Source organism: Rhinolophus ferrumequinum, chromosome 7, assembly GCF_004115265.2.
Source record: "Rhinolophus ferrumequinum isolate MPI-CBG mRhiFer1 chromosome 7, mRhiFer1_v1.p, whole genome shotgun sequence".
In the NCBI taxonomy this organism is placed as follows: domain Eukaryota; kingdom Metazoa; phylum Chordata; class Mammalia; order Chiroptera; family Rhinolophidae; genus Rhinolophus; species Rhinolophus ferrumequinum.
The window spans coordinates 72,967,589-72,990,821 of record NC_046290.1 but is presented as its reverse complement, the minus strand read 5'-3'; the positions used below and the strand labels follow the sequence as shown (position 1 = coordinate 72,990,821).

The following is a 23,233-nucleotide window of genomic DNA, read 5'->3' as shown; positions in this document are numbered from 1 at the left end:
TTATAATCTGCTTTGATCATCTAATCTTCACTGTAGATTTGGAAAAGAAATACATGTAATTTGTTCTATGTGATGCTTAATATTTTCAAATGGAAGCATTGTGCCTGTTCATTAATTATTTAGGGTCAGCAGTTGGGATTTCAATCAGGAAATTACTAGTCCTTTTATTTCCAGCTTCGGCCCTACAGTGTGTAAATAAATACTCTAACTAGAGTATTAGCTATAGCATATTCAGACTTTTTTTCTTTTTCAAGGAGTCAATGAGCCAAAGGAGAGAAATGATTCCCTGGAGGCAGTCAGAAGTAGAACTAGAATCTCATGAATTAAATATTCTTTCACTCACTGGTCCTTTGTCACACTTCTTGGACCTTTGTTTTATTCCTTGGACATGTGTCCCACTCAGTGTAATACTATAACTGATAGGAAGACTCAAAAGAGAAATAAAGATAGGAATTTGAAGTGTTAAGCAATCTAGGCACCTAGGTAGGCAGATAGTGTGAGGTGGTTGAAACAAGGAAGTGGTAGATTAGAAGGAGGAAGAGCTTACACAGTACTGTTTTAACTTACAGATTGCTTGTATTTTATTTTAAAAGTTTATAAACAATTAGTTAACTTCGGTATGGCTGTTTTCAAAAAACTGTATGGAAATTTCACTAGAAATATGTTACCTTTGGTATTTTCTAAGCATTTAGCCAAATCTTTTTGTTCACAGCTGGGCTCAAAATGCAGAGAACTCAAAGATATTCATTTCGGCCAGTGTTACAAGATCTCAGATGAAGGCATGATCGTCATAGCTAAGGGCTGTCTGAAATTACAAAGAATATACATGCAGGAAAACAAATTAGTAAGTACTTACTATCATCACATTTCTCATTTTGTTTCTAACTTTTGAATTCCTTATATAACTTAGCTTATACATTTTCTTGTGCGTATTTTCTTTTGGCGGTTTAGAGGCACGTACTACTTAAAAGCAAGAATCCTCTCAAAACAATGATTTTATAAAATGATACTATAACTGTATGGGTGCTGATATGTGATACTTGCACATCAGTCAAGTAACTCAGGTATATTGGAAGAAATTAAATTTAGTTGTTAAAACATAAATATGTGGTGTAGTTCCTTCTGATCACCCTAGACCTAGTAATAATGCTTGATAGTTAGGATTTCTTAATATTCAGGAGACGTATACTTGCGAAATAGAGCCTAACACTTGGTGAAAATAGATTTCAGTAAATTCAGGCAAATAATCTTGGTAGTTACATAGATTTTATATTCTAAGCATATACATGTGTAAGTCATTCACACTTAATGTGTATAATGTATTTAAAGCTATTTAATATTCTTTCAAGATGTAATTCACGTATCATAAAGTTCACCCTTTTAAAGTGTACAATTCTGTGGTTTTAGTATATTCACAAAGTTGTGCGATCATCATCCCTAATTCTAGAACATTTGCATTACCCCAAAAAGAAACCTTATGTTCGTTAGTTATCACTCCCCATTTTCCCCTTCCTTCAGCCCCTGGTAACTGGTAATCTACTTTCTGCTTCTATGGATTTTCCTGTTATAGGCATTTCATATAAATGGAATTACACAATATGTGGTTTTTTTGTGTCTGGCTTCTTTCACTTAGCATAATGTTTTCATGGTTCACCCCTGTTGTAATGTGTATCAGAGTTTCATTTCTTTTTTTATGGTTGAATAACATTCCAAATCCATTTAATTTTTAATTGATAGGTACATAGTACAAGGTAACAGAAAAACTTGTCACTAGGGAGACACTACTAGAGTTTTCAATGTTGGAAAATAGTGTACTTTAAAACAGGCAAGGTGGTCCTGAATACATAGCATAACTACAAAGATTTGCTTTTTAATTTTATCTCCCAAACAAAGAGATCTTTTTGTTGCCCCTGGAGTTAGTTTGTAAAATTTGATAAATACATCTCATATTAATGTAAATTTTGAAGGGTCTATAGAAGCATCAGGACTTCAAGTGAGATAATGCTATTTTAAAAAGATTCCAGTTAGAAAAATTGAAACACTGAAGTAAAAGTTAATGCTTTTATTACCACATAGAATTATATTTGTCTTCAAAATTTTATAATAAAAATACTTTACATTCCTCTTTACTAATTTAATACAAATTCAGTAATCACTACTTAGGCAGGATGATCCTGTAGAAGTAATAAGGTCTTCTGAGTCAGACAGACTGAATTTTTGAATTCTGGCATCCACTTACTTGCTTTGTGACCCTAGGAAAGTTACTTAAGTTCTCTGAACCTCATTTACAAATGAGGTTAACACTTGTTTTGTTTTTTGTTTGCACATTGTTGCTTTGAGGATTAAATGACATAATGTCATTAAATTGTCTAGTACCAACTCTGATCTGTAAAGAAAATTACTAAAAAACTAGTAGTTTTTATGAGATTATAACAATATTTGTTGTTTGTTGGTTTAGACTTGACACTTAAGATAAATTAAAGGATCGTCATCCCACCTTAAAATTTTCATGTTTCTCACATAATGGGAATATTTGTTGAGTGAGTAATATTTGTTTTCTTGTTGCATAAACACAGAAACATTTTTCTTGACATTAAAAATTTTAGTGGTTTCCCAAAGAAATTTACTTGTATACGTTTTAAAGTTTCTAGTTATGTTCACGTTAGCTTTTCCCTAATAGTGCGTTCTATTAAAAAGTTGTTATATGCTTAAATGCCAAAGGAATTAGTTTTGGGTGTAGGGTTCTTCAATAAGCCTTTTGATTTCATTGGAAATTTAAAGTTATTTTGCTAGATATTGAAGAAAGTTCAGTTTAATAAACTTGTTTCAATTTAAGTTTCTTAGGAAGGGCAATTTAGAATAATTTGAACTCTTTATATTGGATAATTGAGTTATTGATAAATAACCTTCCATAGGAACTTTGATTTGTATTTTTGGAATTTATGAAATAAGAAATATTTGAATGACTTACTAAACCACAGTTTTAAGTAGTTTGGTTGTTTTAACTCTGAGAAGTGTTATTAGTCATTTAATGGCAAACAATTTAAATAGGGTAAGTAGAAACAATAGAGTTCTGGTTAAAGGCAAATAATATTTACATATGCATATGTATAATTTATATTGTATATGTAATTACAAACAAGAAATATAGGCATCATGAAATCGACAGATATTTTAAATTAACTAAGAGATACTTATAAGTGAGACTACTGCGTCTGAAAGGATGCCGACAGAAATTGACCTGGGCAGATATTAATCATTAGCCAAATTATTTAGTGTAGTCTTTTATGCTATATAGCATCATAGCATAGTGTTTTTTAAAAATATAAACTTTGCTGACTTTAAAATATCAAATTGATTGTTTTTATACGTTGACCGTGTTTGACTGAATATACATTTTTTTCATGTTATATCTTGGCCTTTAGATGGCAGCATTGTCTTGGCAGTATTTCATTGACAGCTTTTTGTGTCCTTGCTATAACTATAAAGATACAGTGCTTATACATAGTTTTTGCAGATATTATGGCTTATTTTTAATTCTTGTTTTTCAGGTGGTTTAAATAGTAAAACTTGTTATGAAAATAATTTGAAATATTACTTGCATCTGTAATGTTAAAAGATGAACTTGTTATTTTACACAAAGTGGTAAGATATTCAAACATTGTTATCTGTAGCACTGATTTAAGTAAAATAAACTTTAGAATGGGGGAAGGATTCCTGTATTTACCAGAGGGAAAACTTTTATTCGGGTGGACATTGAGGACAGTGACTTGGCATTTTAAGACTCAAATGAGTTATGGGGAAGCAAAGAATTGAGGATTTACATGTAAAACCATCCCCAAAGAGAATGAGGTTCTGTTTTAGTCATTTTTGAGTTAGACAAGTGTCATGCACTTACATGGATGTATTTTGCATTTGCTGTAAATCTCTTGTGTAGAATCGAGAAATAGATGTGAGAATACAACTATGGTGAGTGTCTAGCGTATCCTATACGACTGTCTCCCTGCTTTTAGCGATAGCTTTCATATCAAGTCTGTGCAATACTTGATCTACAGTTATTTTAAAGGCATATTTAGTTTGTGTGTATAGTTATTGATGATCTAGAAACCTCATTAAGTATATTCTCTCTACTTTCTTTGCTCCAGATTTTGCTTCTCTGTTTTTTAGACAGAGAAGCTCTTTGTACAGCTTTCTATTCAGTTGTAAAATGATGGGGTCAGATAGATTATCTGTCATTTGTTATCCAATCTGATGTTTTAAAGTACTGGGATTTTATGATTTCTTTTGAGAATAGCTTCTATGCTAAGTCCTATGGTCATCATATTTGATAAAGATCTGTGTATTTGGTCTATTTTTTTATGCACCTTTTACTTTGTAGAGTTGAATTGTGAACTAGTGTAGATTTCTGAATTATTAAGACAGTAGTAATGTATCATGAGTAGATTTGAGAAAGTTTTAGGGAAATGATAAATGTTTCCTGGTTAAAACTCGGTTTCCTGATAGTTAGTTGTGACAACATCTGGGTGAGTTATTATTTTACTAGTGTTTAAATTCTATTACATCTCCTAGAGTCCCTTGGCTGCTGCTGTGACATTTTTTGTAACACTGTTGTTTCTATTGTTTTTAATTTTATTATCCTTCGGAGGCTTACACAGATGAGGTAGGATCTAAATTCACCTCCAGGCTTCCTTCTTCCCAGGCTGGAAGCATTTAAGGGGGGGTGATTGAGGCAAACGCCATGTTTGAGTTGAACTGAACACAGTTCATGCCTTTATCCTACAGTTTCTTACTCACGTGATTTGGGTTAGTTATCTTAATTTTTGTACTTTCATTTCCTTGTTTGCAGAAAGGATATAATACTACTTCAAATATGCTCTTAAGAGGATCAGACTAAATGAGATTAAGAGGTAAAGTACCAAATGCGTTTCATGGTCACAAACATAGGAAGTCTTCAGTAAAGGTTCTTTTTCTTCCTTTCCCTATCAGAATTTACTTTCTGGAGTCTACCAGTTTGACCTGGGCTTTGTCAGTGTCTAACATCACCTACTATGTTCGTATTTCGCCCATTACCTTACCTCCAGTTTAATTCTTGTTTGCTGCTTGCTGTGATTTGAGCCGAGTGAATAGACTGGTAGCCATGTTAGCATTAACTGGGGTATATGTAAGGTAAACTTTGCATCAGAGCTTCACTAGCAGTAGCTAATTCCGTATTATATGAAGGCTTGTGTTTCCTCACTCTTACTTTTCAACTAAAAAGAGTGAGAGAGGACCAAATTCATATATTAAGGGTTTCGCCCTCCCCTCCCCTCAAATCTCCCACAGCACTCCTGATATCTTACTTTTCAAGCACTCCTTGTGAAATGAGTTTACCTGTAATCCCAGACATGAATAATTTACATTTGTGAGGGATTTGGTTTTCAGTTCAGCCTCCAAAACCTCGACTTCATTGTCTAGATACTCGACTTCATTGCTGTTTCCCCTCTGAATGGACGAGGCGTTTACTTCACCCACAGTGGTGGTTCCCAGAGAGCAGTGATGCATGAGTATGGCTTCTAAAGAATGGGGTCTGAAGGTACTGAGCTTCATTCTACTATCGTATACTACATTTCAGGGTTTTGCTGTCACTTGTTCATATTTTAAAGTACTTAGTAATAGTTACCTTTTATTGAATATGTATAATGTACCAGGCACTATGCAGTTTTACATAATTAATCCTCACAGCCACCATATAATTTAGCTTATTTGTATTCCATTTTACAGATGTGGAAACTGAGGCTAGAGAGGTTAAGTAACAACAAATTAGTGTCAAAGTCAAGATTCTAACGCTGATCTGTTACATTTCCAAACCTTTGGCTTCAAGTCCTTATGCTTGCATGGATACATTACAGATTGAGCTAATCCATATGCCCTTGAACCAAACAGTATTTTCCAAACGGCGTTATCTTTCTTTAAAACACTGACAGGTAGTATGAGAAATCAAAGGAAGAAGTTAATTATTAGCATGAGCAGATCTTCCTGTTAGGATGATAACTGATTTCAGGGGAAGCTGTAAGTACCAATGGAGATAGATTAAAATCTTTTTAATGAAAATTAGTAAAATTAGTCAAAGAAGAAAACCGTCTTTGAGATAGTGTTTAATGTTGATCCTAATCCTGTACAAATATGAACATAATTAAGTTTAATAGTAGCTTGCACTCTGTATACAAAAATTTTTCTTTGCAAAAATCATAGTATTTATACTTTTGTGAAATTTGGATTCAGAGGCTAATACCATTTCATTTTTGTCTCGCAGCTTTAATAGAAATTTTAATGGGTTAATGAACTGATAACTTTCTACTCTGTTCCTTAACACTATTTCAAATGTTCATTCAGTTTAGTTAACACTTGAATACCTACTATTTGCCAGGCACATCCGAGTATGAGAGGTGTTGAGGAATTAAAAAAGAGTTATACTGCCAAAGAGAGGAGATTCTGGTCTAGGCCTAAGTGCTATGGAAGTGCCAATAGTAAAATCAGTTACTTATGTGACAGATAAGGGAGGAATCAGGAAATCCTATAAATAGTAGGTGACATTTGAACTGGATCTTGAATATAGTGATATGATGATTGTGATGCAAGCAAACATTTTTGGGGGGATTGCTGTTGAGAGAAACATCATAACGAAGACAAGGCATCAGGAAAATATGTGGCATATTTAATAAGTGGTGGGTATTAAAGTAAAATCAGCTTTATAGGCAGGGTGGGTAGGGGAAGTGTTCATGTTTGGATATGTAAAAGAAGGTAGGGACCAGGTTGTTAAGTTTCTTGAGCCTTATACTGAGGAATTTGGATGTCTCTAGGTAGTGGGGATTATAGCATGGGATTTCAGCAAACGTGAACCATGATCGTATTTTTGGGTTTTTAAATTATTGTTTTAAATTTTGAGAAATTAGGAAAAATACAGAATACTAAAAGAGTAATAACAGCTAAATGTCCATTATCCAGACATTGACAATTAGTAACATTTTCTTAATTTGCTTTTGCTTCTTGAATTAATAAAGCAAATAAACTTTAAATCTCTCTTTTGTATCCAGTATCATCCCACCATCTCCCTCTAGGGGCACCTACCATGATGATCTAAAATGCTTTAAAAATTAAAAAAAATAAAACTTTAACATACATAATGGATACCATGAACAACGATGTAGTATTATTTGGTTTATAGTCACATATAGTTTATATCTGATGGTATCTCGTTAAATATCTGGTCTCACAAAAGTATATATATCAGTATATAATTTGCATTACTTTTGTTTTTGAGATTTGGGCCTAATGAATATGTAATTCATTCTTTTTAAGTGTTAGTGCCCTATATATGTCTCCTGTTTATCCATTCCCTATTGAAAAGCACTTAGATGGCTTCTGGTGTTGTACTATCATAGGCAGTGTTGCAGTAAAATTCTTGTGCAAGTGTTTTGTGCTTATCTGTAAGAATTTCTCATGGGTATATATCTAATTAATTATATGGAGCTAACATATGTAAATTTTCAAATTTTTACTAGATCATGACAAATTATTCTCCATGCGTAATTGAGATCATGATTCACAGGTGTATTTTGCTGATAGATTGTCGACTCTTTTGAGGGTAGGATGGTATCTACTTATCTTTTTTTTTTTGCATTGGTGAAAGAGTAGTTTATTAGGAATAGAAGTACACTCCAGTTAAGTAGGAGTGGGCCTGAGCAGAGAAATGGCTCCAGGACCCCTCTAGTTATCTTTTTATTCCATCCCTCCTCATGTTGGCACATGATATGTATATATTTAATAAATATTAGTGAAAAATGGGTAACTGCTGAACTGAACATGATTTTAAAAATGTATTTCTTCAAGTATTTCGGGAACATGCTTTGAAAAGCAGATGGATCTGAGTATATACATAAAAGCTTGAAAAATAGCTGAAAGATTCAGAGTAAATAGTTTTCTGACTTTTCTAACAAGTAAGTTTCTTTGCTCTAGTTACTATATTGATGCCATTCTTACTTATTTAGACATTCAGTGTTATTTTATATTAATCAGGTGTCCAGCAGAGTGGTTAGACATTTATATAATTTAAGAAGTGATCCCCCTGACTAGTCTAGTACCCACCTGGCACTATACATAGTTATTACCATATCAGTGACTATATTCCCTATGCTTTACATCCCCATGACTACTGTGTAGCAACCAATTTTTACTTCTTAATCCCTTCACCTTTTTTCACCCACACCCCCAACCTCCATTCCATCTGGCAACCATCAAAATGTTCTCTGTATCTAGAGTTTGTTTTTGTTTTGTTTGTTTATTTTGTTTTTTAGATTCCACATATAAGAGAAATCACATTGCATCTGTCTTTCTCTACTCAGCACAATACCCTCCAGGTCCATCCACGCTGCCACAGATGGCAAGAAACCATTCCCTTCAATGGCTGAGCAATATTCCATTGTATATGTGTACCACCTACTCTTTATCCATTCATCCATCGATGGACACCCAGGTTGCCTCCACATGTTGGCAATTATAAACAATGCTGCATTGAACATGTGGACACATTTGTGCCCTCAAAGTAGCATGTTGGGTTTCTTTGGATAAATACCCAGAAGTGGGATTACTGGGTCCTTCTTTGTCTCTTGTTATAGCCTTTGTTTTATAGTCTGTTTTTTCTGGTATAAATGTTGCTACATCAGCTTTTTTTTTCTTTCTTCTTTTTTCCATTTTCATGGAATATCTTTTTCCCATCCCTTTGTTTTCAGTCTGTGTGTCTTTCAATCTGAAATGAGTCTCTTGTAGGCAGCATATGTAAAGATCTTGTTTTCTTATACATTCAGCCACCCTATCTTTTGATTTGAGCATTTTATCCATTTTCATTTAAAGTAATTGTTAGTATATATGTAGCTATTGCCATTTTATTATTCATATTTTTGATCTTTTTTTTTTTCTTCTTAAGGAAGTCCCTTTAAGAGTCCTTGTAATACTGGCTTGATGCTGATGAATTCCTTTAAGTTTTTTCTTGTCTGGGAAACTCTTTATCCTTTGATTCTACTTGGTAGCTTTGCTGCATAGAGTAATCTTGGTTGTAGGTCCTCGCCTTTCATCACTTTGAATATTTCCTGCCACTCCCTTTTGGCTTGCAAAGTTTTTGTTCAGAAATTAGTTAATAGTCTTATGGGAGCTCCCTTGTAGGTAACTAACTGCTTTTCTCTTGTTGCTTTTAAGATTCTCTCTTTGTTTTTAACCTTTGGCATTTTAATTATGATGTGTCTTGGTGTTAGTCAGACTAGGAACGTTTTCATTATTTCTTTGTTTCATTATTTTTTTATTTCATTATTTCTTCAAATAGCTTTTTGATTCCTTGTGTTCTCTCCTCTTTCTGGTACCCTTATGTTGTGAGTGTTGGTATGCTTGATGTTGTCCCAGAGGCCCCTTAAACTCTCCTCATTTTTTTTGGATTCTTTTTTCTTTTTGCTATTCTGACTGGGTGTTTTCTGCTACCTTACCTTCCAAATTGCTGATTCAGTCCTCTCCTTCATCTAATCTACTGTTGATTCCCTCCAATGTATTCTTCATTTCAGTTATTGTAGTTTTTATTTCTGACTCATTCAATTTTTATGTTTTTTATCTTCATTTTTATGTTTCCTATCTCTTTGTTGATGTTCTCCCTGAGATCATTGAGCATCCTTATAACCAGTGTTTGGAACTCTTGTGTCTGGTAGATTGTCTCCATTTTGTTTAGTTTTTTTCTTGGAGCTTTGTTCTGTTCTTTTATTTGGGACATGTTTCTTTGTCTCCCCATTTTGGCTGCCTCCCTGTGTTTGTTTCTATTTAATTAGGAGGGGCTGTTATGCCTCCTGGTCTTAGTAGAGTGGCCTTATGTAGTAGGTGTCCTGAGGGACCCAATGTTGCAATCACCAGAGCCAGTGCTTCATGTGTGTCCCTTGTGTGGGTTGTCTGTACCATTCTGTTGTAGGTGAGCCTTGGTTGCTGTTTGCACGTCAGTGGGAGGGATTGATCCTCAGGCTGAATGGCTGTGAGGACTGGCCATGACTATAGTGGAGGAGTTGTGGTGCAAGGGTCACCCTGCAGAGCAGGGTTCACATTAGTGGGGCTCTGGTGCCTCCCCAGTCTGCCCTTTGGGTGTGTCATTTTTTGAAGCAGCTGGGTGATGCTCTGGCTTGGTCTGAAGCTGGCAAACAGGTGTGCCAGTCCTGGGGAGTCCTTGAAGGGGACCCACTGCAGGCCAAATTTAGCTAAAGCCTGTGCCCTGCCCAAGGCCACCTGGATTGAGTCACAACACAATCCTCAGAAGGCTGCTGCTGCAGTGGGCTTGGAGGTGCCTCAAGAGACTAATTTGAGAAGCAAGGCCAGCTTTGCTAGTGCCAGGTTTAGGTTTGCTCAGCCAGAAGTACGGGACATGCTGAAGCCAGATTCTACTTGTTTGGGTTTTTTGAGCCTTTGACAGATTTTATGAAAGTCCACAGCATGAGCTGAGACAGGTTGTATGCAAAAGCCACTGGAAGAGGCGTGGATGTGCCTAAAAGTTGGGTGGGGTGGGGTGGGTCTCAGGAAATCACTAGGGTGGGGCAGATGAAAGATGATAGCCTGTTTGATGGAAACTCAGATATAGCGTCTGCCTTCATCTGTGCACAGGAAGGGGAGGAGGGCTCAACAGAGAAACTGACTTCCCCCACCTCCTATGTCAGGAGAAGGGTGCCCCTCCAGCCTTCACCCCGATGCTAGACAATTCAGTTTCTCCCCATATGTCCCTGACACCTTTCAAGCCATTGCCCCATTGCTGGAGTTCATTAGCGAGTAAGTCCATGCACGGTTTCTTAAAGAAGAGTGAGTGCCTAGGACTGCAGCTGTCCTCTGTCTCACTCAGCCACAATCTCTACTGGTTTTTACTGCCAGATGTTATGGCGATTTCTTCCTCCATCACTGGAACCCTGCGCTGGGGAGTCTGGTGTGGGGCTGGGGCCCCTTGCTCCTCTGGGGAGGAACTCTGCAGCTGAGATATTCCTCTCAATTTTTAATGGTCACATGTGGGTATGTGACCAGGCCATTCCATGTCTCTGCCCCTCCTAACTGTTTCGAGGTGGCTTCTTCTGTATGTCCATAGTTGTAGGGCTTAGGTTCAGCTAGACTTCAGGCGATTCTCAATGGTGGTTGTTCTATCGTTTAGTTGTAATTGATGTGGTCCTGAGAGGAGGTGAGCACAGCGTTTGTCTACTCTGCCATTTTGACTGGAAAAAAGAATGTGATGCCATTCTTTATGTATCAGATTTATCCCGCCAAAGTCATTAATGTGCTCAAGGAGTATTTCTTGGGCCAATTGTTTTGAACAACATGCAGTTCTGATAAACTAGAATATAATTTCTGTTCTTACCAGAATTATAATACATCAGCTTGTATTTTCTTACCATTAACAAATGGTAAGAAATTTTATTGATGTGAGTTTTGAAAAACCCATTTTAGTTACAGATAAAAGTTGTTTTGCAGACAGATACATTGCAAAAATGTCAAAATGTTATTTGGGAGATTTTCCAATATGAAGAATAAATATGTTTATACTCATTTATATTCTTTGATAAAGCTTGACCTCTCACTCTTTAATCTATTGGTATCTTTCCCCTATGAATATCTTGTTTACCTACTAGGTATCTTGGCAAAAAACATAAATTAATTGGATTCTATCATTTGAAAGCATAGAAAATCATAAAGAATGAGTGTATGTGTGCACGTGCATGTGTATGTGTTGTTTTTCCTTCCCGTGTACCAGTGTGGTATGGAGGGCAGGCAATGACTTGGATAATATCAAAGTAATTTTTCTTTGTAATACTTGTTTTCCCCAGCATGTTTACCTGCCTAATTATTATTAGTATAGTAATATTAAAATTGTTTCACAAACATTGACAACCCATCAACTGATGATAGGAGATGCTCAAATGCAAACATGATCTCAGGAGGAAGCTAGACTTCTATTAAAAACTTGTATACAGATAACCCAAAGTTAATAATGCATAATTTATTATGGTTAAAAATAGAAGACTCCAAATAGTATTAACATTTAAAAATTTTTTTCTGACTCAAATTCTACATTACTAAAAATATCCAACTTGTTTTGTGTTTAAAATGTGTAGTTGGTAAGCTCTTCCTAGTGTTGGAATTTTTTTGCTGGTGGTATTTTCAACTTATATATTCTATAATTTAGATCTTAAAAAGATGAAATTTTGTTTACTTTCTTTTGGGAATGCATGTTAAAATCAGAAAGAGACTTGGAGCAGATCAAATCATCCCTTAGATATAAGTGTGAAAGTGCTGTCTCTGGCTTTGTGCTCAAGTGGTGGCAATAATAGATAGTGGGTTGAGATAAAGAGCCTAGTCATTAGACTTAGCAAATAGGAATTTTATAAGGTTAGATGGCAGTGGGATGTTGCGAGTATATCTAGCCTGTCATTTATGAGCACATTTTCTTCAGTTACCTTTGTAGACTGTCAACCAACAAGTGAGATGTACTGTAGCTCTAGGGGGAAGTTTTGGCTTATGTTTTTCCTTATGCACAGTAATGAGGTGTTAGAATATCGAAGACTTAATTCATTTATTATTTTAGTGTTGGGCTTAAGAGAAGAAGAGTTAGTTTTGTTTCTGAGGTTTGTGTTTCTGAATATCATTTGTAAACTGTAGTTAAATCTGGCTTCCAGGTGATAGGGAGCTTCTTTTCTAGCATTTTCTTGTAGTTATTATAAAAAAGATACACGAGTATCATGAAAGTGCTGTTCCACTTGGGCTTTAACCAGGCGATCCTCTCCTCAGACAAAAGCTATGCAGGTTGTGCTCCTCTCTAGGCAACCTGTATCACCAGTGAGGACTGTTCCTGCTCTTGCTGCAGATTTTGCTTATTCATATTACTACCGTGTTTCCCTGAAAATAAGACCGGGTGTTATATTAATTTTTGCTCCAAAAGATGCAGTAGGGCTTATGTTCAGGGGATGTCATCCTGAAAAATCATGCTAGGGCTTATTTTTCAGTTAGGTTGTATTTTCAGGGAAACACTGTAGGTTGCCTTCCTTTGCTGTCTGTCTTGAAATTCTTGTTAAAGGTCTGACATGTGCTGCAACAATTATGTGTAGTGCCAGGCAGATACTAGACTAATGGGGGGATCACTGCATACATTATATAAATGTCTAACCATATGCTGTACATCTGAAACTAATATAAAATAATATTGAATGCCAGCTGTCACTGATAAAAATAAATAATTTAAAAAAGAATTGTGAGAATTATGGTAATTGTTCTTATTTAGATTTTAAGGCCCATAAAGAATTACCTAAGCCTTATATGTCTTTGTATCCCTATTTTGCCTTTTCTAGTACTTTTTTACCCTGTAAGGCACTTAATCAGTATTTGTTTAATAAATTAACTAAATATCAATTAGTACACACACACACACACAGACACACACACACACACACACACACACACACACAGGTGTGACATGAAGTTGCCTCCTGAAGGATGAATAGTCATGAGAGTATTAGGGTAAATATTGTTTCCTTGGATTGCACCTTTTGGTTTTTAGTAACTGAGAAGTTGGAAAACTGTACTACTTTCGTATTTACTTTTTTAAACCCTTCTATTCCATTTTATTTTGTGTAGCCACATCAAAATTAGGTTGCAGAAAAGATCAATATAGTCTTTTCCTTTAATGAGCATTGTACTTAACAAGTTTTGATTTCTAAAATATGATAGAAATAGGTCTTGGGGCTAGAAAATTTCTAGTGTCCATTGCCAGGTTTTCATTAGCTGTTTTTGATTTAAGAATAAAATACAGGTATTTATCATTCATTTTAATATATAGATGAATACACTGAGAATTTGTAGTCCAAAGAAAAATAGTTATAAATCAGAGTCTTTGTGATTGAACTATATTTAGGTGATTATTCTTGTCTTTTATTTTTCTCATTGAATATATTTTTGATAAAATAAAAAGAAAGACATATTTTATATTCATTGTTGTTAAATGCACATATGAATACATGTAGCTTTTCAGTTTGACTCCTGAGAACATGGTAGAATTAGGTAAGCTGTGATTTGTAGATTCTCTGAATGGGGAATCAAAATATCTTTTCATGTCTTTTGACTAGGTTAATGTTAACTTTAAATATTTGAAGATAAATTTTAAGTAGTTTGCTATTTCATGTGTTTTAAGTTGTTGCAGGACACAATTTTATATACAGACATGTATATATCCCTTTTCCATCTATATATTAATAAGTATTATATATCATATATAATGGTAGGCAGTTCCATTATGTAATCTATTATACACTCCATATATTACAATTGTTTTAAGCTGATGAGTGAATAACGTAATGGAAAATAGTGTGAAAGGTAAATATATATTTTATGTCCTACTGAATTCAGTCATGACCCTAAGATGTTTCCAAAGATTGACTTTTTATTTATCACATCCACAGTCTGGGAATGCTCTTGTTAAAGTGCTCTTTTCATCATTTCAGAAAACTGTAGTGGCTAACTTCAAAGATTTCTCCAGTTCCTACACTCTATTCTCATCTTGTTCTTTTTTTTTTTTTTTTTTTTTTTTTTTTTTTTTTTTTTTTTTAATTTATTGGGGTGACAATTGTTAGTAGAATTACATAGATTTCAGTTGTGCAATTCTGAATCACATCATCCATAAATCACACTGTATGTTCACCACCCAGAGTCAGCTCCCCTTCCATCACCGTACATTTGATCCCCCTCACCCTCATCCCCCACCCCCCAACCCCCTTATGCTCTGGTAACCACCAAATTACGTTCCCCAGATTAATTTTCAAACCCCGTGGCCATCCTGTGGTCACCGACTGCCCTCCAATCCCCTCACCCTCCCCCCCACCCCCCACTCCCCACTCATCTTGTTCTTAATCGGTACGTTTACTCTTCATTTTCTGTTACCATCTTGCTTTCTTCCAGTATGTGTTCATTGCCTTCAAGCTCCGCAAAATGTTATGTTTGACAAAGATCCTTTAAGAATCCTGTCACATTTATTCCTTTCTCATATTCTGTCAGCTTCCTGTACTGTATTATTTCTTATTAATCCGTTGATAATTTGTTGTAGACCTCAAGTCTTCAGTTTAGTTCTGTAAGCTCCTTGAAATTGATGATAAGAGGGTTTTTTTTTGTTTTTTAAAGCTATACGTAGTAACTATATATTTGTCAATGTTTTGACTAAATAGTTATTAGGACTTCTTGGAAATAAATTTTTTTCTACACAAGAATTGTAAATTTTCTCAAAAGGACTGTTAATGAAGATGAACTGTTCTACACTCAAGTCTTTCTGGTTTACTTCTGGAAAAATTCTTTTTGGGAGAAGGAAGAAAGCTATTAAAAATTATTTTCAATGAGACACATGTCAGTAACTTTAAATATGGTTATTTATACTTTGATATCTATGTACAATATAACTTTTAGGACATAAAATTTAAATTTTATTAACTGAGTTGATGAAATATGTTTTATTCTGTAGTGGTGTCAAGTGGTTTTTCATTAGTGTTCATACAGAAAAATGGCAATGATAGTTTGAGGAAGTAAAATCCCAAATAAATCTGTCCTCTTCAAGAATTAAGTAGTTTTTAGTAAATGATTTCTCACAAATGAATCTTGAAACTTGTGGTTTAAACTTTTTTTATTGTGAATGACCTGTTATATATTTTCTCCTCTTGGTTTATGTCCCATTTTTATTTTGTGATACTTTAATCACTTGATTCTTGAAAAGATGAAAGTTAAGTTACGTCTTTGGTTGAGTTTAGAAGACCTTGATTTTATTGTTGCTGTTAGAAAGAGATAGTTAAATATAATATTTGATACATATCTTGGTTCCTTGGTACCAACAAGATGTACCAAGAAGATCTCGCATAAAATTTAATTAGAACACTGACATTGCATGCTTTGAGAGTAATGTATCATGCAGAAATTACACTGACAAGTTTTTTAAAATACTTTGCACGAAATAGTTTTTAATTTTATAAATTGGTCTCATTTATTTTATTATCTTTTTGTTCTTTAATAAGTTTTAATAGTTTTGTAGAATCAAAAATTGTGGAAAGAATATCCAAAAAGATGCATAAATAGGTATGTTATTAGAATAGTCCTGTTTTTTTTTTTTTCATTTTCTTAAGAGTTTAAATAGCATTTGGAAAATTTAATGAAAAAAATTGGGCAGATATTGGTTTAGCCAACTGTATCATTTATGTTTTTAATTTGTGTTTTTTTCAATATGGAAGTGATACCTTTTTCTAGTTTACTTAGATGATTTTCTTATGTAAAGTCCAGGTATATTGAAATCATCTTTTTTTATGTTAAAGTCTGTCTATTTAAATCAATCACATTTTTTTCTAACATACTTTATAGGATTATATATTTAGATTACAGAGTCAAGAGCAGTTTTTTTGTTTTAAAGAAGAATATAATTGTGCTGATTGCTGATCAGTTTAAGGAGATATTTCGTATATAATCTTTTCCATAGTGGTAAATCATTTTTAATCTAGTGTATGCATTTGCCCAATGTCACAGATTAATTCTTTAGATGTGGGTACGTTTCCCCTTTCTTTTTATCAAGCCATACCTTTCTTCAGCTGTTGTTGAAACATCCTCCAGTTATTAGAATCAACATGTAATCACCTTAATGCTTAAATCCTACCTTGGAGATTCTGTATGTGTACATGTTTAAGATTAAGTACTTACTTGTTTTTACACATTATAATATTAAAGGTACATTAAATTTGCGTACATGTCTTACTGATCATGCACTCACTTCTTCTTACCTTACTTTTAAAAAGTCTTATTTCTTAAAAAAAATGACAGTGAATTAACCTTGAAAGTGATCTTTGAAGGCCTCACCAGCTTTCTTCAAATCCCTTTATTGCATGCCTGATAATGAACCATCATCATTGTGTATGTGTATGTGTGTGAATGTGTGTGTGTGTGTGTGTGTGTGTGTGTGTGTTTGGGGTGGAGGGGGTGGTTGTTAATAGATGAATATTCAAGAGCCCATATAATATTTTAATGACAGTTGAAAAATTTTAAGTAAAATGGTGCCAAGATGGTATTTGATTAGATTTTCCTAATTTCTAACATTTAAAAATGATTGTTTTTAATTCCTTTTTAAAGAAAAGTTGATATGTACTTACCACCTTATTCAAACAATACTGGAAGGTCTTATTTTCAGTACTGACTTATCTAAATTAGTGTGAGAATCTGTAATTTAACAATTGAAACGATTGCCTCTTGGGAATATGTGCATTGTTTTAGGGGAGCTTTCCATTTTAGACGTGTATGGCAATACCCTCTAAATAGTGGTCCTTGTAAAACTTTCGTGGTTTCATTTACTATTAACATGCTCTTTGACAGCTGGCCTATACTAATCTCACATTATGTGTTTGAAACTTTTCCCTTAAAGCTTTATAGAGTTGAATTGCAATACATTATGTCTTTTGTTTTCTCCTGGAAAAGGATTTAAACAAACTTTCTATTGCACTTGTTGAATATGTATTTCATAGTAAACCATGAAGTTTGCAGCATTTAAGAAGATGAAGAAGGAAAGATAAAAGATACACATTCAAGAAGGCTTGGTTTCACAGTTGGTGCATAATCCTTTCTGCTGTCATTGGTACCCTAACCCTGTACCTATCAAAACAAAAGAAACTGAATTGGAAATTGTGGGAGCTGGGGAACATTCAGTTGGCAGCCCAATGCATGGCCCATAGGCGTTGTCAGGTCTCAGTTTGATGCCCTTTATTCTTTCTGACAGATGTGAGGTAGGGTCTGTGAGAGGGAAGTCATTACTAGAGAGAGGGCAGTGTCAGATCAAAAGTAACCAGTGATCAAACAAGGTAAAGGGCTGTGGAAAATAGGCTCTTTCTGGCCTCAACACCTGCCTGATCACTGAAGGGAATAGTCCTGTGTGTCAGGGCAAGTTGATTTTCTTTGATGTACAGTGAATTAGAAGTCAGAATGGAAGCTTAAGTGGAATACAGAAGATTTTTACTTCCTATTCTTGGGCAATTTGGATGTTTAAATTTTTTACTTTAATTATCTAGAGTTTATAGAAGTCATTCTCTGTTGAATAAAATATTAAAGCTTACCCATACTAACTTTGTTGCCACTATATATTTAGAGATAATACTAACAAACAAGCAAGTTTCAGTATAGTATGGAACAAGCTTTAAAAGTCACCAAATGCTTCATTTCTTTCAAGCATCTAATTATAACTTGAATCAGAGCATTTGTATAATTATAATGGTGGATACAAAGTGGATAGTGCTGAGCTTGGCACGTAGTAGGTCCCTTCCTTGTAAAATTTTAGAAGTTAATTACCTTACTAAGTAATTTCACATAAATTTGAATTAACTCTGTTTCCCTAAGTACTTATTATAATTTTTCTAAAGGTAACCCTTTCTAATCAAGCCAGTTGAAGGAAAATGTAAGGAGACATTCTCACTGGGGTTTTGTATGCATGTTTTTTTTTCTTCTTTATCTTTTCATCTTTAGAGGTATGTGACTAAAGTCTAGAAGGATGATATTTTTATCTCTTATTAGCTTCCTATCTGGATAAATTGACAATTGAGGCATATTTCTAAAAATTTTAATTATGGTATTTTCCTTTATATTAAGAGCCAAGATTTGATCACTACTAGATTTTATTGTCTCAACTTGTAGTACTTTAAATACTGGTGAATTTCATTCAGGTTCATAAATAAGTCAACAGTCATTTTGGCCTCAAATTCTGGAAATAAAAATTTATTTGAAATTACTGATTTTCCAGTAATAAGAATAAAGAATTATAGTGCCTGAGCCTTTTAAAAGTGATTTTTAATTTAATAATTTGTCTATTCATTTTTGCGGGAAGCCCCATATTTGTTAGTTTAATTTTGATATTCTTACAGAACCTAAATCTTCTTCCTTTATATATTTAGATATGTAAAAGAATATGAAAATAACATATAATGTTGTATTACCTTCAAATTAAATAGATATATGACTTTTAGACTATTAGATATAAATATATTTTATGCTTGAGAAATTATAGAAAAATATAAGTATTTGAGGATACTTATAAATACTGATATTTCTGGGTTTTCTTTTAAACAAATTTTACTTGTAAGTTGTCATTAAATGTTTGTTTAGGGTCTCTTTTTTAAGTAGTTTGACTTAGGAGTTCTTATGTAGGCATTGAGTTAGATGTCTTACAAGTTTTTATTTGGAATGAAATGTTTAGTAAATTAATATTTAGATATTTTTGAAGCTTTTGAAATGTAAGACATCTTAATACAGATATACAGATTCATTACACAATCTGAATGCGATTAGACTCTTTTTTTCGCTTTTAATTGTTTTTTAATATATTAGCTCTGAACTGACTCTGAAGGACTGCAAATAGAAATACTACTCTGATAGGGAGGAGAATGATTTTGGTTTGGGTCTTGCTTCTCTGAGGGCATCCCTTCTGTCAGCCCTTCAGTTTGAATATTTGCAAAAAAGACGTGGGTTTGCTGATATGTTAATATTAATGTTAGGAAGAAACATTTGTGAAAGGTAAATTTCTATAAGTAAATGTTAATTATTTTTCCCAATGGACTTCAACAGCATAACATTTTATGAGTCATAATCTTTGGTTCATGGCATACTATCATAATGGCCCACGTGCGGTCTTATTTTCTCATAAAAGTTAATTTATCTAAAAATTATTTAACATTTACTTAAGAACCTTCTATCTAAACCGAGAACTAAGAGTTTTACCAATAATTTTTATCTACCTGTGTATCTCTCCCTTCTTTCCTCTCTCACTGCCCTTCAGAGGTAATCAGAGGTAACCAGAAGTAACCACTATCTTGAATTTTATGATCATTTTTCCCATTTTGTTACATGTTTTTATGCCTAAACAATAAATTGTTTAGTTTCTACTTTTTTTTAATCAAATAAATTTCTAAAGAGGTCATTGATGAACTGGTAAAAGTAGTGCTTTAGCAGATATTCTAGTGTATTATTTAATAGTGACATAATTTAATAAATTAATCTAAGGGAAATATGTTTCTGAACGTAATACTATTGGAATCTAACTTCGAAGCGACATTTAAGTTAGATTCTAGGGCAAATTTTCATGTTTTTAGATTTTCAGATTGAATATACTATATCTGAATGTTGGTCCCTTGCATTTTGTGCCTTCCATTTATAAATTATATTCATAAATATGGAGAATGGGGTCATTTTCAGTTTTGGTTTGCTGCAATTGTAGAAATTCCTGTGACTTGATATACAGGTTAGAAAAGTTATTTTTGTAGGTGATGGGGGTAGTTGGTCAGGATGTCTAACTAGTTATTAATTGGTATAGAGATAAGTGAATTTTAAGCTTACCAAATAACATTTATGATTTGCTTATCAGTTTAGAGTGTCATTAATAATAAATCCAACTATTGTCATTTTTTATAAGCATAAAATTATTACACTAAATTTCTTTGATTGCTAGGTGTAGTACTGGTTTAATAACAGATTTTCAGGGGGGAGAAAAGAAAACTACATTAACTATTTGTATTGATTTTAAGACTTACTGCTTCCTGTGGTTTCAGAGCTACCAGTTTGCAGGAAAAATGAGTGTGTGTTTTTCCAGCTTAGTTAATTAGATTGGTCAGTAGTTCAGTATTGGTCTGATACGCAAGTTTTGGTGATGAATTCAGATCAAACAAACTATTTGCTTGACTGCAGGTGGATTTTTCTCTAGTATCTATTTTTTAACATGTAATTTTTGTGAAATGAAAATAAATATTGATATCTGCCTTCATGCTTTTGCTAACCTTTTGGAAATGTGGTTATACCCATAACTAAGAATAGTCAGTACTCAGATTGGTTGTAAATATTGAATGAAATTATTAATAAAATACTATTGGAGATCAAATTAGCACATTGCAACTTTGATTACAACAGATTTTTTTTCCGGTTGTGTAAGTTATGATCATTTACATTCATTTACAAGAGTGTGTAATATAGAATACATTTTTGTACCAATATCCACTTTTAAGAGATTTTCCCCACTGGAGAGCTAGCGCGCGCGCGCGCTCTCTCTCTGTGTCTCTGTCTCTGTCTCTCTCTCTCTCTCTCTCACACACACACACACTCGCACGTATATGTATATATATATAAAATAATTAGGTGGGTTTAGAGTAGTTTGAATTTAAAAGGGAGAGCACTTTTTGTTTCCTTCCTTCTTTATATTGATGGACTATGCTGCTTTGCTTTATGAAGGAGTCTGAGGTCCATATCGAGTGTTCATTTGTCTGTGCGCTCTAAAATACATCTTGATGAGTTTGCTTGTGAATGATAAATGCATTTGGCATAAAATGTTTAGAGTTGTAGTTTGATAATTTTCACATAGTAAATTTATTGAGGTTTAATATTTTGTAATACGAAGCACACCTGAAGAAGCAAAATTGTAACCCCTTACATGATTTTTAAAAGTGTAGAATAATTTTGTAAAGAGATAATGGTATAGTATGGTTTCTTGGTTTTTCTCGATGTACACTAATCATGTGTATAATTTAATGGAAAAAACTTATCACATGGTTTACAGCAATCATTAAATACACTGATTTATAATATTTGGGAGAATAGAAGCTAAGCTTAAAGGTAGAGATTATAGAGTGGAGTGACATTTTATACCCTAGAAAATGATATTGTAAGCCTGAAATAAATGATGCTGTAGTTATAGGTGCATAATTCTGGAAAATATATTCTCCTTGGCTCCTTTATGGTTATTAGCTACAAGGATCAATTAATGTTTTATAAGTCCAACCTCCTACCACTCATTCACTGTGCCTTTATGGAGTGCTAACCACATGTGTATCACTGTGCTTCTAGACCCATTTTTATTGGGTTATGCCAGCCCACTTAATGGTAACTCTTAACTAACATTAGTAATTTCTTTCTATCTTATATTGACATATGTAAGAGCCTGCTGGGGAGGAGAGTAACACCCCCTATCAAAGTCATTGGTCCAGAGCTTGGACTCAACCTTTGATGTATTGAATACTATATTTTAAGAGTAAGAATGTGAAAATGATGGCACCTGGATAATATTTTATTTGTTAATGATGATAACTTCTAAGTTGTTTTATCTTAGGTACCCGATTAAGATGAAATATTTTGAAGATTAAAATTAAAGGAGCTATTATATAGTATAAAACACAGTGACTTGTTCTGTTAGTTCTTTATAAAGTTGCTTTGCTGTTAAAGGAAGCCTTGTTCCACTGAGCCATTGGAGTACTTGGGTAGTTCATGGGTAGTAATACTAAAAAAATTAAATATAATGAATTGAATTTTGGCATTATTCCGTTGGGTTCATGTTTTAGTTATTAGAATATTTCTGAAGACATAGTCAACTGTATCATATAGAGTTCCTCCTTATGAGAAGCCTCAGGTAAATATTCCTTCTGGACATATTACTAGGGAAAGCTAGACTTCTGAGCGATTGTTTTCCTTTATTATTTTACTACTGTGATTTTATAAAAGATGCTTTGGTCTCCTTTCCCTCTTTACTTTGGCATCTTGTAAATCAAGAAACAAATTAGTAATTCATCTAGGATTAAGCATTCAAGACTTCTGTTTTTTTATAGAATAACTATTCTTTTTAACCCTTATTTTCCCTTGCCTCAATTCCATTTCTAGTTGCTGATCTCTTTACCCACTGTAAGGTATATTTCCATGAACTACCTCAATTTCATTTTGGAAAGAGGAGGGTTATACCTAAATACAAACACAAGTACTTTACATAAGCACATTTTAACTTTAAAGCACCATCTTCTTTGAATTGGTAATTGTGGTATAATAGAAAGTGCTTTAGAGCTTGAATTAGGAAGATGTAGGTTTAGGTATTACCTCTGTTAGTTGAGTAACCTTGGACAAGTGTCTTTGAGGTGGTTTTCTTATTTGTAGCATGAATAAAAATACTACCTCAGGTAGTTTATGTAAGAGTGATAGTTTCATGTTAAGTGATCAGTAAGAATTTTCCTTTAGTCTTTTATACGTCGAACTTTTGATAAAGATCAAAATCTAACCATAATTAAAAAATATTTGGGAGGATTCTACAAAATACTGAGAAATATAAGAACAGAGGCCTGTTCTTATTGTTATAAAAAAATACACATGCAAGGTTATGAAATTCTATTAGTAT

The 23,233-nt window shown here is 33.6% G+C and overlaps 1 protein-coding gene across 2 annotated transcripts in view; it reads left to right on the top strand.

Annotated features, from left to right (window-relative positions):
- FBXL17 (F-box and leucine rich repeat protein 17) overlaps positions 1-23,233 on the top strand; it is a 461,969-nt gene that overhangs the window by 37,656 nt on the left and 401,080 nt on the right. Inside the window, exon 4 of one of the 2 annotated variants that reach the window (XM_033110525.1) lies at positions 713-844. The exons of the other annotated variant lie outside the window; for it this stretch is intronic. Within the exon in view, the coding sequence (XP_032966416.1) occupies positions 713-844 (132 nt within the window). The remainder of the gene's footprint in view (positions 1-712; positions 845-23,233) is intronic. 2 annotated transcript variants of the gene reach the window in all.